The sequence below is a fragment of the Amblyraja radiata genome, chromosome 15 (genome assembly GCF_010909765.2).
Source record: "Amblyraja radiata isolate CabotCenter1 chromosome 15, sAmbRad1.1.pri, whole genome shotgun sequence".
Lineage (NCBI taxonomy): Eukaryota > Metazoa > Chordata > Chondrichthyes > Rajiformes > Rajidae > Amblyraja > Amblyraja radiata.
This window is the reverse complement of record NC_045970.1, coordinates 43,297,950-43,316,425: the sequence shown is the minus strand read 5'-3', so window position 1 is coordinate 43,316,425 and position 18,476 is coordinate 43,297,950. Positions and strand designations below refer to the sequence as shown.

Below are 18,476 nucleotides of genomic sequence, written 5' to 3'. Positions count from 1 at the left end.
GGAGAGGGGAGAAGATGGAGTGACCAGGATGTGACTGGTCCTTGATTATGCTGCCGACCTTGCTGACGCAATGGGAAGTGTAGATGGAGTCAATGGAAGGGAGCTTGGTTTGCGAGATGACCTGCACTACATCTGCAACTTCTTGCAGTCTTGGATGGTGCAGTTCCCAAACCAGGCTTTGATACATCCCGATAGAATGCTTTCTACAGAGCATCTGTGGAAGTTGGTGAAGGCTGTTGGGAACATGCCGAACTTCGTAAGTCTTTTAAATAGAGGCATAGGTATGTTTTCTTGGTCATAGCTTCAATGTAGCTGGTCCAGAACAAATTGCTGGTGATATTTCTTCCTAGGAACTTGAAGCTTTCACCACCTCAATTTGGCACCATCATTGCATGCTAGGGAAATGGCATGGACCCAGTGTAGCAGTAGTCAGACTGCAGTGGATCAAGGCTGCTTGGTAGGCTAGAGTTAATGTGTCATAACCAGCCTCTCAAAGCACTTCATTGTGTTGTAATGCCAAGGCCACTGGACGGTAGTCATTAAGGCATGAGATCTTGCTTTATTTTGGCACCGGGATGATAGTGGTCTTCTTGAAGCAGGTGAGTACCTCAAGAACAGAGATGGGAGAGATTAAGATGCAAGGGTAGATGTCAGGTTGATGTTTCCCCAGGTTGGGTTGTCAAGAGACAGGGTCACAGTCTCAAAAACGGGTTTGACCATTTAGGATAGAGACGAGAAGAAATTTCAACAGCCAGTTTTTTTCTTCTTCAAAGATTCACATCCCAAGAGGGCTGTGGTGGCTCAATTGTTGAGTTCAAGACAGATGGAAAATTTCTCAGATATTAAGAAAATCCAGCGTTATGGAAAAATTCAGGAAAATGGAGCAAAGGTTAAAAAAAATTTAACCATGATTATTTTTCCACAGCAAAGCAGGTTTGATTCGTCCACCAGTTCCTGTTCCTTTGTTCCAATTCAATGGACCAAAAGTAGTCTGTGTGTAAATGTCATGGAGCCATACAACATGGAAACAGACCCATCTTTCAACATTGAGCCAAAGCCTTCCATGCCGACAATTCGTTCTCATCTAGACACTTGTTAAATGCTATCAGCAACTCTGATCCCACCACTCTGTCAGTCAGTCTTTTCCAGGTAGTCATCAACCATGAAAACGGTCCCCCTTAGGTCCCCTCTAAATCTCTCACCGTTACCCTAAAGGGCCTGTTCCACTTGGCCGTCATTGGCGCGCCATTTACGTGACCTGGTAGCGTCTGGGTAGCGCGGGACGGGCGCATGGAGTGGCGTGGAGGAGTGTGGAGTTGCGCGTGGTATCGCGCAGCGTGCCAGGATTTCGTGCTGCACGAAATCTTCGCGCGCCACCAGCCTGTCGGGTAAATGACGGCCAAGTGGGACAGGCCCAGGACAGGGTGACGTTTTGGGTCGAGACCCTTCTTCAGACTGAAGAAGAGTCTCGACCCGAAACATCATCCATTCCTTCTCTCCAGAGATGCTGCCGGTCCCGCTGAGTTACTCCAGTGTCTATCTTCAATTTAAACCAGCATCTGCAGTTTTCCAATTGCTAGCACCACTCAAGAAACTGGAACATTTTAGAAAATCACCATAAATATCATAAACTGGGTAAATATCATAAAGTGGGTATTCAAATGACATCACGCGCTCCAGACGGCTGTGCGGACGCAAGACGACGCACGCGACTGTCGCGCGTCAGTTACTACCGGCCTGTCACGTAAATGATGGCCAAGTGGGACAGGCCCTTAACAGTCTTCTAGTTTTATCTAATCTGAAGTAAGAAAAATGCAATTCTTTTAAACAATTAACACCTTTCACTCTGATCACAATTTTAAACTCGTTATTCTATCCTAATTTGCCATCTTTAGCATGACTATCAAAATGTTTAAATAGCTTCAGAGACAGGAGGCTTACTCTTTCTGATGATTTCCAGTTGATTTAGACAAAGGTGGACTAGAAGGCGGGGCCAGTTTCGAGGGTCGATGAGGTTCAGCACTGGCAGGACGAACAGGAATGTGGTTTAAAAATCCCAGACCATCAGTTGAGCTCATAGAGGTGTGCTGAGGTAGCCAAGGACAGGATGCATTCTGTTCCAAAAATACAGATGATTGCATCAATAAATGTCACACTCTCAGAAGCTGACGGCACAGAGATTCAGTGCAATTAATTCCTCAGTTAGAAATGCCATTTGTTTTTAGTCAAATTGTACCACAGAAAACATAAACTTGATTAATAAGTAACAAATGAAAGACATTAAATATTCATTGAGAGTAATTCCAGCTACCACGTTACAAATAATCCTGCTCCAGCTGTTTTTCAGTTTAAATATTCAACTTAACTGTACAATAGACATATAGATAACATAGATGTAATAGCATTAAACAGCATAACATAACAGCATAATAAATGGCTCTCCAGGCCACCTATTTGCACCAATCCCATTTTATTTTCCCCGCATTCTCATTGACTTGAGAGATTCTACCACTTACTTATACGAGGGTGAATTCACCATAGCCATTTCACCCACCAACCTATACATCTGTAGGATATGATGGAAAGCAGATATGATGCAAAGCAGTCACAGGGAGCATGCAGACTCCACCCAAACAGCACCAGAGGCTAGAATTGAACATGTAGCAACCAAAGTAGCTGCATTACTGAGCCACCCTGCTCTGGTGAATTCAATTTGGATCTATTGGTCAGATCCAATACCTCCTGAACGCAGTAATATAAGTAGGAAAGCAAAACCATTATCTACTTTCATATGTTAATTATTTGACAACAAGTAACCTGCTTTTCTTGAACTTGCGTGATAAAAAATGAACATTTGAAAATAGGGGACAGGAATATGAATGAGTTCATCTCGGCTGCTCTCCATTGAGAGCATGCAAGTTTTCATTTTCATTTTAATTGCACAATTTTAGCAAAACAAAAACTCAAATGTTTAGGATATTTTCTGTTACAATTATTTTTCGTCTTACACGATTCTATTACCTTGAGCATGAAGCTAGCCAGATATGCTACACCTAATCCCATTCTTTTCTGGTCTGGCTCTCAGCAGCTACTCAGTACCATCTGATTTCGCTCAGGCTAAGGGAGCTGAGATTATGATCAGGAATTTGACAGAAAAGTCCAGATCAAATTCAGGAAGTACTCTGGAGAATGAAGCTTGGAAGCATTAAAAGGACTGCAGCAAAAAAAATCTGTGCCTGATTTTAATAAAATGCTGGTCAGTAACTATTTGCCTGAAGTATACATTAATTCATTTTGCAATGAACAAGATGTCATTTTGTAATGAACTTATCACCACCCCAAAATATAAGCCACTCGAGTATGAGATATAAACTTATGAACTAAAACATAAATAAGTTTGTAATCTTTCTATTGCAATAGTTTACAATCAAAATTGTTTAAAATTGCATTTTTAAGATGGATTTACCATCATCAATATTAGATTACAACTTCTAAACAGTTATTCTTCAAGTAAGTTAAACTTTAACGTGCAACAGAAAATATACACAAATGCTGAATACTATCGCAGGAACGGTTAAAACGCAACCACAAGGTACATGTAAGTCATCACATTTGTACAGTGTAATATGTAACAAAGGAACATACCCTCCTAAAAGCTTCAGCACTCACTGAGTTTTCAGGGTGAATCCACTTAGATGAGGTCAAGCTTAGACCCGAAGACAGATTAGTGCCATTTGAATACTGCCAGATAACAGGATAGAGTCCAAGATGATTATAAGGAGTAGATGGATGGGTCCGGCCAAGGAGCTGAGATGATTGCTGCTGTAAAAACTGTTGCTGACAATGTGCCAGCGCTAAAGGGTTTAAATTTCTTGCATGCACAGTATCTAAATGCCCACACACCAAAGATGCTGATGGAATTCCTGGTAATACTTTAGGAAGGAGATGGGAAGAATGAACTGAGTGGGAAAGGGCACTGTTGAGAGCTCGGGCATCATTAGAACCAGAAGTCTGTGGAGATCCGGCAGATTTATGTGATGACACTCTTACAGATAAATGAGAGCTATTTGTGGTCAAACAAGTTGAATGTGATGAAGTGTGAAGTGGGTGATGATGCGGGTGCAAATATGGTGACAACGATTTTGTTACTGCCTCAGGTCCAACCAAAGCAGGATCCCTGTATACAGTAAAATGTTCATTTTTATCAACAATTAAAGGGCTTCTTGTCGTTTCCACAATTGTTCTTGCACCCAAAGGTTGGAGTCTTGACTCATTTTTATACCTTGCAGTTGGCCTGGAAACTGAAGCAGCTAGGCTGCGAGGATGAGATATTTCAGGCTTCAGTGTTTCAGGTGAAGTGGTCGCTTTATTTGGTTTACTGATTTTGTTGATAGCATGAACAGGAAGATTGGATTGTGGTCCTGAAGCATTAGATGCTTTTTCTTTTTCCAAACCACTATTGTAATCATTAACAACTGAAAATTCATCAACTTGAGATTTGACTTTTTTGTTAATTCTGTTCAGATCTACATCTACCTCTGATTTTTGAATATCTGATTTGTGTTTTTTTGAAACTGTATGTGTTGGATTTAGAGTGTCAACTTCCAGTTTCTGCGATGCGAGACTGAGGGAACAGGTATCAACAGCTTCCTGAAGCACATTGTTTGATAAAATTCCATCACTGATACCAATTAAAGATTTCTGTTCAGAACAATTTAACAGCTTATATGGATATGGCTCCACAGATTCACTAGTCGTCATTACTTCTACAATGCACCCACCAGTTACTTCTTGGGATTTTATGCTTTGTTGACTATCAACTTTCGGCTTATGGAGATCAATTTTATTGTCAACTAGTTCAGGTCTTTGAGTTTCATTCTCCTTGTTAATCTTATTACAGAGAGCTGAATTATCAATTACCATCTTTTCCCCAGATTCCTGTTTTTTCTGCAAGATATTTTCATCTTTATTATCATCCAGTGTTATCGTGTTTGGCAATTCAGTTTCTGAACTCTGCTCAGACGAAGAATCTAAGATGACTTTATTCACAGAATTTTCAGACTCGCTGCTTTCAGTGTCCGAATTATTATTTGTTCTCAGTCTTTCTGAAGTCACTTGCTTTTCATCTTCAACTGGCTTTCTCCTTTTATTAACCGACTGTTTTGCTTTGCTCTTTGAAGATTCTATATGAAAAAAATGGAATATGTTTATCTGGTTAATATACTTTGAAAATACTCAATGTGAGAAGAAATGAAAACAAATCAAAACACATGAGTTTACCTTCTTTGACAGGGTTTTCACATTTATCCTCCGTTTTAGTTTCTTCCAGAATGCTACAATCAGATTCTTTCCTTTTATTTGAACGGATCATTCGTTGTTGCTGCTGATTCTGCTTCCCTGATAAATTCTGGGAATTCATCGCCAATCGTGGGCTATTGGCTTGAGCACGGGTGTAATGACCCTAGATATGACCAAATAATACTATTTACAATTTTCAGTACATGTGTTGTAATAGGCATTACTAAAAAAAAAATCAATAACCTTCATTGCATCTACCATCAGGAGGTGGTTAATGATTTTGTGGGGAAATGTGATTGATAATCAACAATACAGTCTAGATAGAGTGAGGTTAAGACATGCAAGGATGTGAAGGAGCTAAGGGGATCCCCTATAAATAGTTGAATAGTGAGATGTGTTGAGAAACATATGAATTTTGTAGTTCTTGAATAGGAATGTCCAAAATGTGGCAAATAGGAAGAGTGGAATTCTAATCATTATAGGTCACAGCTTAGAATGCAAGACCAGTGAGGTCAGAGCAGACCTGTGCAAAAGGCTAGGCTGACATGCTGTTCTCGTCACCACTTTGCGGCATGGTGGCGCAGTTGCAGAGTTGCTGCCGTACAGCACCAGAGACCCGGGATCGATCCTGACTGCAGGTGCAACTGGTGATGTCCATGAATCGCAGACTTCAAGCAGTCATTGAATGCAAAGGATATGCAACAAAATACTAAACATGACTACTTTCATTGACATGACATTGCTGTGTCCCACCATTATGGTGCCCTGAAATGGGGAGGGACTATGTATAAACACTGCTGTAATTTCTACATGGTGAAAGCAAAATGTATAAAAATGGCATTTATTAAAATCTGACAATGTGCACTTTAACAACATGTAATTTCTTCTATTACAAATCTCAAATTGTGGAGACGGAGGCAAATAAATAAATGACGAGTCTTTGTCCCAAACATTATGGAGGGCATTGTAGGACGTAAACTTACAGTGCAAATGACACTTAAGACTTTGTTGCCAGGTATAATTATGGTTATATTGAAAGAAGAGAGAGATTAAAATTAGGTGTATAAAATTATGGCACACGCAAACGTAGGTAAATAGTACTGGGCTATTTCCTTTAGCAGAGAGTTCAATAACTTTGTCGAAAACAAAAAAAAATATTGCAAATGTTTGAATCTGAAACAAACAGAAATGTTGGAAGAACTCAGCCAGTCAGGCAGCAAATGTACAAAGAGAAACGAGTCACCATTTCTGATCAACAACCCTTCCTCAGAACAAGGGCAAGAGTGGAGAGATTACAGTTTTCAAAGTAGAGTTGAAGTGAGCAATGTTGTGCAAGATAAAAGACCATATGAAATAGTGGTGAGAGACTGCAAGGGTGGTGGAGGCCGAAACCATCACCGCATTTAAAAAGTATTTAGATGAGCACTTAAAGATTGATAACATGTGAGGTTATACACTGAGGGGTGCAAAGTAGATATAAGATGAAGTGCATTCCTTGCCAGAGGTACAATAGGCTGAATATCTTCCATCTGTTCCACACATTTCTACAATTTAAACAGAGGAATTCTTCCATACATTTTATTTTCATGTAGTCCATCTAACTTTAGTACAATGCTGCAGATGTCCAAGTATTTGAACTTAGCATCAGACCTGCCTACAAAATGCCAACTGCAAAGATGGAAAGTTGGAAATCAATTATCACCGTTTGCATGTGCACAAATTGAAAGACGAAACTAGAAAGATATTCATACTCCTGTACAATAAAAGGACAAATAGCATTCTCCAACACTCACCAATGATTTAAAATGACAAGGAACCTGACTTTGAGATTGTTAGAAAATATCCATGGGCAAAAAATAGTGTGTGCGTGTGTGTAAGAGAGGAAAAACGTTGAAGGATGAACTATGTGATAAACAGGCTGGCAATGATGATAATTAAAATTGAGGTTAACACTTTGAGGTAAAACCAAACTCAGAAAATCTGAAACTGAGAAACTAAGAATATGCAAGACCATTTCAAAACATAAATGGCAAGGGATAAAGAGAACCATTATTGCTTATATTTCCTGTGTTTAATGGTAATATCGCCAACTGGACCAATCTGCATAGCACGCAACAAAAGCTTTTCACTTGCTAGCACGCAACAAAAGCTTTTCACTTGATAGCACGCAACAAAAGCTTTTCACTGTACCTCGCTCAGTACACTTGCCAATAAACTAAACTGATCTGAATCCAGACTGCAAGAATCTGAGGGATACACTAAGCCTACGTGAAGGCTCTGTGGGGGAGGACCAAGGCCTGTCTAGAGACATTGAGGGGCTGATTCCGGTGAGGATATGCCTCAAACAAGGGAAGGGAGGCCAGTTCGCCTCGACACTGCAGTTGGACTGCTGAACCACGGGAGAAGGAACAAAGGGAAGAGATAAAGACTTTGACTTCCATCACAGTGAGGAGATGTTGGAGACTCATTGTGATGGATGTTTATGTAAACTGTGTTAAGTGTGGGTCTTGGATTGTTTTGTAATGTAAAAAACTGTAGAAATGATATTTCGTTCAAACCTAGGTTTGAATGACAATAAATTGCATTCTATTCTATTCTATTCTATATCACCCCAGGGGAATACGAGTAGCAATGATGCTATAAGTAAGGGAAATGAGAGGTTTCTAACACTACTGGGTATAAAACAGCAATATTGAATGTGTAGACACAGAAGGAATGCATGAAGAGTTTTACACTGAAGTGTTTTTGTTTTGTATATGCTTTATTACAGATAAGGATTAATTTTTCAAAATGTAAAAATATCTTGTTTCCTGCAAAATCTGTGCACACCAGGAGCACGATACAAAATAACCGTAGTGAATCACCATACAATAGGAATGAAATGGAAAATTAACCCAGGGAAGAACTGAAGACAAATAATAAAGCTCACAATAAATTTAAAGTGGAAATCACAGGTGAATAAAAAAGTAACTTCTATTTACATTGCATTATTCACAATATCAGGACATTGAAGAAGTGTTTCAGACATGCTAATGAAGTGCTTTAAGAAAACATGGTTGCAATATTCTAACTTTTAAAGCAAAATTTGCTTTTTTGTTTGAATTTACATCACTTTAGTAGTCCTTAAAATTCGCCACATTTAGAATCGGCCCAAAACGTCAGGTTTGGCAGGAAGTGAAAGTTCACTTGCTGTTTTGCCTACTGTCAAAGGCAGTTGGGATGTTCAGTGCGTGGGGCCTCAAGACCTCAGTCCATGAGCCTTACTCGGCACTGAAGCCTCACTGCATCTCACCCCCCAATTCAGTCAATAAGATCAGTCCTTGCATCTCGCCCAAGCTAATGTGATCAAGCAGAACCAATACCCAGGCAGAAGCACAAAGAATGAAAAATTATCGCACAAGATGATTGACTAAATAATGATTGCAATAAACCTAACTCGTCCCGTTCTTTCCTGAATAGTGCAATGGGAATATTTATAATCAAGTCCACGATGATGTGGATCAAAGAGAAAGCACTCCAATTGTTGCACCTTGCACAAAACTGTAGTTACTGGACGTCAATCATCAGTTGATCTTTAATCGTTGGCAATGTGACAGGACAAGTTAATAGACAACAACTGCATATCAATAACCTACTCATTCAAGTCTGGTTGGTGTTCTGCCAAAACCATCTGCTCCGATCTTGTCATAAATATGGACACAAAAACCCCCCCAGAAGTGAGAAGAAAGTAAATGCCTTTCACATTAAGAGGGTCCACAAGCGTGGAATTAAGAAGCTCGAGTAAAACTTCAGTGGATAGAGTCATACTTAACACAGCGAATGATTATAGTGCTCAGTCTCAGAGCTGAGCAAGAGCACACCAGGACAAGGCCCAAAGCCCAACTGTTTCATCAAATCTTTTCAATCATAAGGTCACTGTGTATTTTTCTTAAGATATTATATTCAACGTATGCGATTCAGGCTTAGGTTAGAGCCTCTCATAACCACAATTTAATGTTCACCTGCATTCCTAACAATGAATTTCCCTGACTTGAACATCTGGGAATCACTATTCACCAGAAAATTAACTGTACAAGCAACATGGATATGGTGGCCACAAGACTATACCAAAGACCAAATATTCAGGAGTAATGGACCATTTTTGCATCCCCAAAGCTTTTCTACGAGCCACAAGGAAAACACAAAAGCATATTTGTGGGCAAGTGTGGCTCCAACAACTCAAGAAACTCAACATCATTCAGGACAAAATTTTGATTGTAGTCAGTTCGCACTGCCACATCCAGTACAGTGTGCATCATCTATATGATAGATTACAGCAACTTACCACCACTTCTTCAGCAGCACCTCCCAAAACCATGACCTATTAACCCAGACACTCAGTATTCCAAACTGGAAATAAATCACCTTTCCTTCATTGTCTCTAGATTCAAATTTTGCTATTCAAAAACAGCATTGTACAAGTCTCTTCAAATTATTAAGTCTGTCGAATCTCAAGATGGTACCTCAGTGCGAATCGTCAAGAGTAATTAGAAGTAAGCAATTACATCTGGCATTGGCAGCAAATTACATATCCTGTGCAAAAAAAGTTGTATGAGCCAGTTATAAAACAAAGATTAGACGTAGATGGGATATTATTTGCCACTTCAGTGAGGACCAAAGGAATAATTTCAAAGGCACAGGAATTTGCTTGGCAGATACATGCCTACAGTTAATAAATATTAAAAATAGTCAGAGAACAATTCAGCTTTACAAGGGTTGATCTTCAAAACAAAACTTTTTCTGTCACACTGCACTCTAAACACAAACCTCCTAACCTCGTCAGAGAGAGTGTTATCCCAAGAGTTCTGGTGAAAACGAAATTGTCATATACCTGGATTCCCAAAACCATCAACAACATTCCTTTCAAAAGTTTGTACATGAAATTGAAAGGAAATTCTCATTAGGACAGCCATATCGGGTGAGAACTACCTGCAACTCCAAAAAGCTATGGATCAAAATTAAGTCTTGGGTACAATGATGAAAGTGTGAGGATAATCTAACTAAAATCAAAAACATTTTTTTAAACTGAAAATCCAATTTTATTTCTATTAAGTGTTTTGTATTGAATACAGAAACATCTGCAGTATTACATTTCCCTAAACATGCCATGTATGATAAGCAAAATATCTTTTCCGATGCTAATTTTGATGAATAACGAGAAAAACAACCACAGCATAAATAGAATTCTCCTCAGATCACAAACGTTCACATGATAGACACCAGTTTTCACTTTTCAAGAAAAGAGTTGTAAGTTTTCATGCGACCTTTTAGAAATTACTCATTTTCATTAATAATTTTAAGGAATACCAGATCATCAGGGTGGATTTACATGGATCAGTTCGCTGTCTCAACTGGCTGGTCATCAGCCTTTGAAGATAATTTCCACTTGAAGTGGATCCTCAGCTGCGGTCTTCCGTTGGATCGCAGGGCTAGTAAACACAGGGCATAACTAACAAGCTCTTCCTGTAGAATTGCTTGGGCAGTCCCGAGCTCGAAGCTATCAAAGCTATCTTGAAGTCAAATATTTTAAATTATCCCAGATATTTATAAAACATTCAAAACTCACTGTTAAAAACAAAGACTATAACAAGTTTTTTAATATATATTTAAGAAACACTAAAATAATAAATAACTTGAAACTAACTGGATTAAAGCAAATAAAAAAGGGAATTACCCTGTAACAATCCAACTACCTGCAACATGCATAAGTGCTGAGAAATCTGCAAATGTTTGAACATCTCTGGAAGGCTACAGCAACTCAGAAGGTCAAACTCTAATCTGTTAATTGGAGAAAAGCCAGCAGTCAAGACTACAATTGCCAACTCTATATTTTCCCATTTGATGTATTCTGTTTAAGGGCAGCAATTAACATCTATGGAATACAAATTGGATCAAGTATGTGAACGCTCAAGATAGATTTAAAATTAGGAACTAAACATTAATAACGTAGAAGAATAAAACATTTATGTTTAAGAAAATTAATTTAAAGCTTCTCCATGGATGGGGAATAATAGCGTCCCATCCATATACATTTATGGCAGTTAAATATAAAATAAGCTTTGTTTCTAATTTAGCTTAGGTGATGAACATTAGCTAGAATGAGCTGCCAACTAGCTCGTAATTCTTAGCGAACTGGTTAGCTGCAAGTGCAGAGGTATGCATCTAGTTGGAGGTCAGATGCAGATGTGCCATTGCTCTCACAGTCTGTACTGCATCCATTTTTATGCTAAAAAGTGTGGCCGTTAAAACTCGCCATGTCATACTATTGGAACAAGTGAACCATATTGCTGAAGTCCAACCCCTTCCAGCCACTTGACCACTATGTTAAAAAACAAACAAACAGGCATTGTAGAAACAAATTGGATTTGCTGTCTGGAAACACAGGAGCAATTCACATTCACATTAAATAATAAGATTCTGACAAACTCACATGAACTGCAGGACTGTTTTGATTAGAGCGAGACCTTCGTCTTGATGTGATGCCAATGTTTTCACCTTTCAGCAGAGAATGAACAACATCATCCAAAAAAGTCATTTGTACCATAGAAGGATCGACATTCTGTGGTTCTAGCACCTGGTTTGTTCACAAAAGCAGGACAGCATTTACAATAGGCCACACAAAAAATATGTTTAGTGTTCTCATGTCAGAATACTGTACACTGCATTGAATTAACAGCATATTAATGCCAATCAGCACTGGTAATATTTCTCATCCTCAACTGGTTGTTGGATGTTACTATTGTTTCATTTTGTTAAATGACCTGTCAATGTTTGTTATTGTGGTTTATATATTAAAAACTGCCACTTTGGTACGGTAAGTATATTTTTCTAGCACCAGGAAAACTGAACCATAGTGTGTGTCATCACCTACATTAAGGTGGAAACAAATATACAGTGCCCTCCATAATGTTTGGGACAAAGGCCCGTCATTTATTTATTTGCCTCTGTACTCCACAATTTGAGATTTGTAATAGAAAGAAATCAGGTGGTTAAAGTGCACAATGTCAGGTTTTAATAAAGGCCATTTTTATACATTTTGGTTTCACCATGTAGAAATTGCAGCAGTGTTTATACATAGTCCCCCCATTTCAGGGCACCATAATGTTTGGGGCACAGCAATGTCATGTAAATAAAAGTAGTCATGTTTAGTATTTTGTTGCATATCCTTTGCATGCAATGACTGCTTGAAGTCTGCGATTCATGGACATCGCCAGTTGCTGGTGTCTTCTCTGGTGATGCTCTGCTAGGCTTGTATTGCAGCCATCTTTAGCTTATGCTTGCTTTGGAGGCTAGTCCCCTATAGTTTTCTCTTCAGCATATAAAAGGCATGCTGTGTATGTGTGTATATATTTATATCATGGTATATGGACACATTTATCTGATTTGTGGTAAATGCCTACTATTTTCTGTGTGCTTAAGCAAAGCAAGAATTTCATTGTCCTATACAGGGACACATGACAATAAACTCACTTGAACTTGAAATTGAATTGGGTTCAGATCGGATGATTGACTTGGCCACTCAAGAATTGACCATTTTTTAGCTTTGAAAAACTCCTTTGTTGCTCTAGCAGTATGTTTGGGATCATTGTCTTGTTCTAGAATGAACCGCCGGCCAATGAGATTTGAGGCATTTGTTTGAACTTGAGCAGATAGGATGTGTCTACACACTTCAGAATTCATTATGCTACTACCATCAGCAGTTGTACCATCAATGAAGATAAGTGAGCCAGTACCTTCAGCAGACATACATGCCCAGGCCATAACACCCCCACTACCGTGCTTTACAGATGAGGTGGTATGCTTTGGATCTTGGGCAGTTCCTTCTCTCCTCCATACTTTGCTCTTGCCATCATTCTGATAATAAGGTAATCTTCGTCTCATCTGTCCACAAGACCTTTTTCCAGAACTGTGGTTGCTCTTTTAAGTACTTCTTGGCAAACTGTAACCCGGCCATCATATTTTTGTGGCTAACCAGTGGTTTGCATCTTGCAGTGTAGCCTCTGTATTTCTGTTCATGAAGTCTTCTGCGGACAGTGGTCATTGACAAATCTACACCCGACTCCTGAAGAGTGTTTCTGATCTATCAGACAGGTGTTTGGGATTTTTTCTTTATTACAGAGATAATTTTTCTGTCATCAGCTGCGGAGGTCTTCCTTGGCCGGCCAGTCCCTTTGCGATTAGTAAGCACACCAGTGCTCTCTTTCTTCTTAATGATGTTCCAAACAGTTGGTTTCGGTAAGCCTAAAGTTCGGCTGATGTCTCTAACAGTTTTATTCTTGTTTCTAAGTAACATTATGGCTTCTTTGACTTTCATTGGCACAACTTTGGTCCTCATGTTGATAAACAGTAATAAAAGTTTCCAAAGGTGATGGAAAGACTGGAGGAAAGATTACGCACTGAGAGCTCTCTTATACCTGCATTAAGGAGGCATTTAAACACACCTGAGTAATTACAAACGTCTGTGAAACTCTGTATCCCAAACATTATGGTGCCCTGAAATGGGGGGTATAAGCACAGCTGTAATTTCTACATGGTGAAACCAAAATGTATAAAAATACTCTTTAATATAATCTGACAATGTGCACTTTAACCACATGTGATTTTTTTCTATTACAAATCACAAATTGCAGAGTACAGAGGCAAATAAATAATGATGGATCTTTGTCCCAAACATTATGGAGGGCACAGTATAATCATAAAATATGCAAAGTTAAGGAACGGTTAATTTAACTGAAATTTGCGCATTGCTTGCATTTAATTTTTAAAAAGATAATGAACAAATTCATGCAGCCCAAATAAGTATTTCCTCAAATCTATTTACCTGGTCATTCATCACGATCATAGTGCGACTTAAAAGATCATGGTAAGTAATGATACCAGTGAACCACTGGGTGGCAGAATCTTGCCTGTACACTCGTACTCTATAGCCGTTCAATGAATAGGGACCTGCAAGGTGTAAAGCACAAATTGAGCAACTAGTCATATCATAGGAAGAGAATGGGCCAAAAATAACGTTTTGCATCAATTTTGATGTTGTAAAAGTTGAATAAATCATAAAATAATTGACTATTTAAAATTATCATGCACGTATCTAAGCATTAGAAATGATAATGAATCAGTGCTTTTATCACAGCTTGAATATGGAAAAGAACATTAACCATTCCGAGATTAAAAAGTTACTGGAGAAGGACCAATGTTAGTGGGATGAGAGATGGGCTGGTTTAACGAGATTCAATGCTCAGGCGAAAACACAGTAGTTGAACAACCGGAGACCTTTACGTTTAAGGTGGGGATATATCAGTCAAAAATAAGAACATCCTTTTACAGAGAAAGGTAGTAAAAGCAAAGAACAGACTGTTTGGATGATTAAAAATGTAGTGAAAACTAGAGCAAAAAAAAGATAGCTGTCAGGTTGCTAACATTCAAGAACCAAGCTGATTACAGGAAGTTATAAAGATAATTTTTAAAAAGGAAATGCGAAACAAAGACATTGTGAGTAAAGATGGCAGTAAACAATGAAGGTAACCCCAAAATATTCCGAGCATGTAAATAGGAAAGGTTGCGAAAAGAGAGGCATTGCTGATGAAAGACTATGAAGGAAATATTTTGTAGAACTGGATGAAAAAGCGGTGCTAAGGACTGGAAAATCATAAATGTTACATCCTTGTTAAAAAAAAAGGGAGCAGAGATAAACCTAATAACTGCAGAATGGTCATCTTACATTTCGCTTTGAGGAAAGTTTGACAAACAATATATTAGGAACAGAATATATGTCATATGGACATGTGGGACATGTGTGGAATGATCAGAGAAAGATGGCATGAAATTATTCAACACAAACATGCTCATCTATTGACAATGTTTTATGACAAAGTAACAAAGATGGTTGAGGAGGGAAATGTAGTTGATATGCTATATATGGACTTTGGCTTGATGAGGTACAACATAAGAGGTCTTTCATCAAGATTGAAAGCTTTGAAATAAAGAGATGTAGTCACAGGGAAAAAAGTAGCTAATTAATAGAAAACCAGGAGTAATAGTTAAAAATAATATTTCCAACTGACAGAAAATGTGCATTAGATTTCCCTTTGAGTGCGTATTAGGGGTAGAATGCTGAAAATGACAGAGGAGAGCAGATTAAAATATTATGCTGACAAATGTAACAAATTACATTTTGGAAGGAAGAAGGTGTGATATAAACGAGAAGGTATAATTACAAATACTTTACAAGAACACAGATATCTGGGGATATGCACAATTCCTTTAAAAGTGACAGGGAAGGTTGCAAATATGGTCAACAGAATATAGGATTGTCTATTTAAAACAAAAAAAGAGGGAGGGATGTGTATGTTTCATAAAGACTTTACAGATTAGATTTACTAAAATAACTCCAGGGCTGAAGGGCTTTAGTGAAGTGGGTGGACTGCAGAAGTTGGGGTGACCTTGGAACAGAGGAGGTTAAAAGAGGATCTGATGGCAGTATTTAAAATTGTGAAGGGTATAGACAGAGTAGATAGAAGCTGAGGAGGCCAGAACCCGGGGACACAGACTCGTCGAAGTAGAGGAAGTCAGGAGATTCTTTTAAAATCAAAGTGAAATATACTACTGGTTGAGCTAGTGGATGCAGATTCAACAGTACTATTCAGAAGGGAGCTGTATAAGTATCTGAAAGAATAAAATTGCAAAAGTGGAAGGGAGTACAGGAAAGAGGGATTTGCTGGTTTGTGGAAAAATAGTCAATCCATACTCAAAAGGCCAATTGGCCTCATTCCGGCTGAAACCATTCCATATCCTGTGAAAATTAAATAAATAATACAATGGAGCCTAATAATTCTACACAAGACAACGAGATAAACACAAAACAATACCTTGCATAAAAATTTCCTGAACCTTTTGTTCTTTAACCCAGGCTTTTACTTCTTCATGAAGCGGGGGGTTGTCCCTGAGAACTGGGCTCAGACTGTCTATATCATCCTTTAAAAAAAATAACAAGTGCCTTTGTTATTTAAAAAAATTCAGTATGATTGCATTATTTAATATTAAGCATGCAATACTCAGAAAAGCAATACTTCTTTATCGCACACCGATCTAAACACATTTATTCATCTAAACACATTAAATAAAAAATTTGCAGATTTGGACCAATGACGATTGAAGTAGATTCCTATAATTTATATCTCAATGAAAAGAGGTTGAGAATTAAAACAAAAATGTTCAAATATTCTGTGGAAGAATGTAAGATGTAACAGCAGGGACTAAAGTATCGAACAAGGAGATAGCAATGGAACCCAACCTTGTTGTCCAACTACACCGAGGACTCAATTTTTCAGATAAGCCACTTCAATAGCAGGCTGAAGATTCAACATAAGATTTTACTTAGAGCAATGTGCCAAATGGCTATGATTCAACAGTTACTCAAGCCTTAGGGGAAATAAAGTGAGAAAATGAAACAAAAATATTGTGTTAAAATATTTTGATTTTATCACCCATTATATTTAACATATTATTCAAAAAGTAGCTCTCTGATTGATAATCAAGTGCCACTCTGTATTATGTGTTCATGACTGCCCCATCACTCATTATGATCATACTGATCTGACCCTGGACAATTTCCTCTTCACTGCTAGAACCTCACTTCCCTTTGACCTTTGAAAGATCAAGGAATTATCTATGTTTTCTTTGAATATCCCAATGACCTATCATTGGTAAGATCACCCTTCATTCTACTAAATGCCAAAGAATATAGATCTAATTTATTTCATTTTCTGAAATTGGGAAACCCTCTCAAGCTATGAATTATATCCATTAAGAGGGAGTTAGATGTGGCCCTTGTGGCTAAGGGGATCAGAGGGTATGGAGAGAAGGCAGGTACGGGATACTGAGTTGGATGATCAGCCATGATCATATTGAATGGCAGTGCAGGCTCGAAGGGCCGAATGGCCTACTCCTGCACCTAATTTCTATGTTTCTATTCTCAAATTGTTGGCCTTCATAACAAGAGGAGTTGAGTATAGGTCCTTCTGCAGTTGTATAGGGCTCTAGTGAGACCACACCTGGAGTATTGTGTGTAGTTTTGGTCCCTTAATTTGAGGAAGGACATTCTTGCTTTTGAGGGTGCAACGTAGGTTTACAAGGTTAATTCCCGGGATGGCGGGACTGTCATATGTTGAGAGAATGGGGCATCTAGGCTTGTATACTCTAGAGTTTAGAAGGATGAGAGGGATTTATTGAAACATATAAGAATATTAAGGATTTGGACTCACTAGAGGCAGGAAACATGTTCCAAATGTTGGGGGAGTCCAGAACCAGGGAACGCAGTTCAAGAATAAGGGGTATGCCATTTAGAACGTAGATGAGGAAATACTTTTTCTCACAGAGAGTTGTGAGTCTGTGGAGTTCTCTGCCTCAGAGGGCAGTGGAGGCCGGTTCTCTGGATACTTTCAAGAGAGAGCTAGAAAGGGCTCTGAAAGATAGCGGAGTCAGGGCATATGGGGAGAAGGCAGGAACGGGGTAGATTGGGGATGATCTACCATGATCACATTGAATGGCAGTGCTGGCTCGAAGGGCCGAATAGCCTACTCCTGCACCTACTGTCTAGTGACCTTATGGGTTGAAAGGCCTGTTCCTGTGCTGTATTTTTCTATGTATAACCTAAAAAATATTTGTCATGGTTTTTTTTTACTATTGACTATTCAATCATCTATGTATGAGTCATAGTCAGAGAGTGATAGAATGTGGAAACAGGCTCTTCGGCCCAACTCGCCGACAGCATCCAACAATGTCCCAGCTACACTAGTCCCACTTGCCTGCGCTTGGTCCATATCCATCCAAATGGGATAGTCCCAGCCTCAATTACCTCCTCTGGCAGCTTGTCCCATACACCCACCATCCTTTGTGTGAAAAGGTTAGCTCTCGGATTCCTATTAAATCTCCTTCACCTTGAACAAAGGTCCTCTGGTCGATTCCCCTACTCTGGGCAAGAGACTCCGTGCATCTACCCGATCTATTCCTCTCATGATTTTGTATACCTCTATAAGATCTCCCCTCATCCTCTTGCGCTCCATGGAATAGAGACCCAGCCTACTCAACCTCTCCATATAGCTCACATTCTAGTCCTGGCAACATCCTTTTAAATCTTC

At 38.8% G+C, this 18,476-nt stretch overlaps 1 protein-coding gene across 5 annotated transcripts in view; it reads right to left on the bottom strand.

Moving 5' to 3' along the window:
* The window catches only part of jmjd1c (jumonji domain containing 1C), a 120,277-nt gene that overhangs the window by 35,001 nt on the left and 66,800 nt on the right, over positions 1–18,476 (bottom strand). For 3 of the 5 annotated variants that reach the window (XM_033034273.1, XM_033034274.1, XM_033034276.1), the window contains 6 exons: positions 16,206–16,311; positions 14,159–14,283; positions 11,768–11,911; positions 5,281–5,461; positions 3,646–5,183; positions 1,942–2,114 (listed from right to left, as the gene is read on the bottom strand). In XM_033034273.1, coding sequence (XP_032890164.1) covers positions 1,942–2,114; positions 3,646–5,183; positions 5,281–5,461; positions 11,768–11,911; positions 14,159–14,283; positions 16,206–16,311 — 2,267 coding nt within the window. The remainder of the gene's footprint in view (positions 1–1,941; positions 2,115–3,645; positions 5,184–5,280; positions 5,462–11,767; positions 11,912–14,158; positions 14,284–16,205; positions 16,312–18,476) is intronic. The other 2 variants (XM_033034275.1, XM_033034277.1) reach the window with 2 other exon arrangements.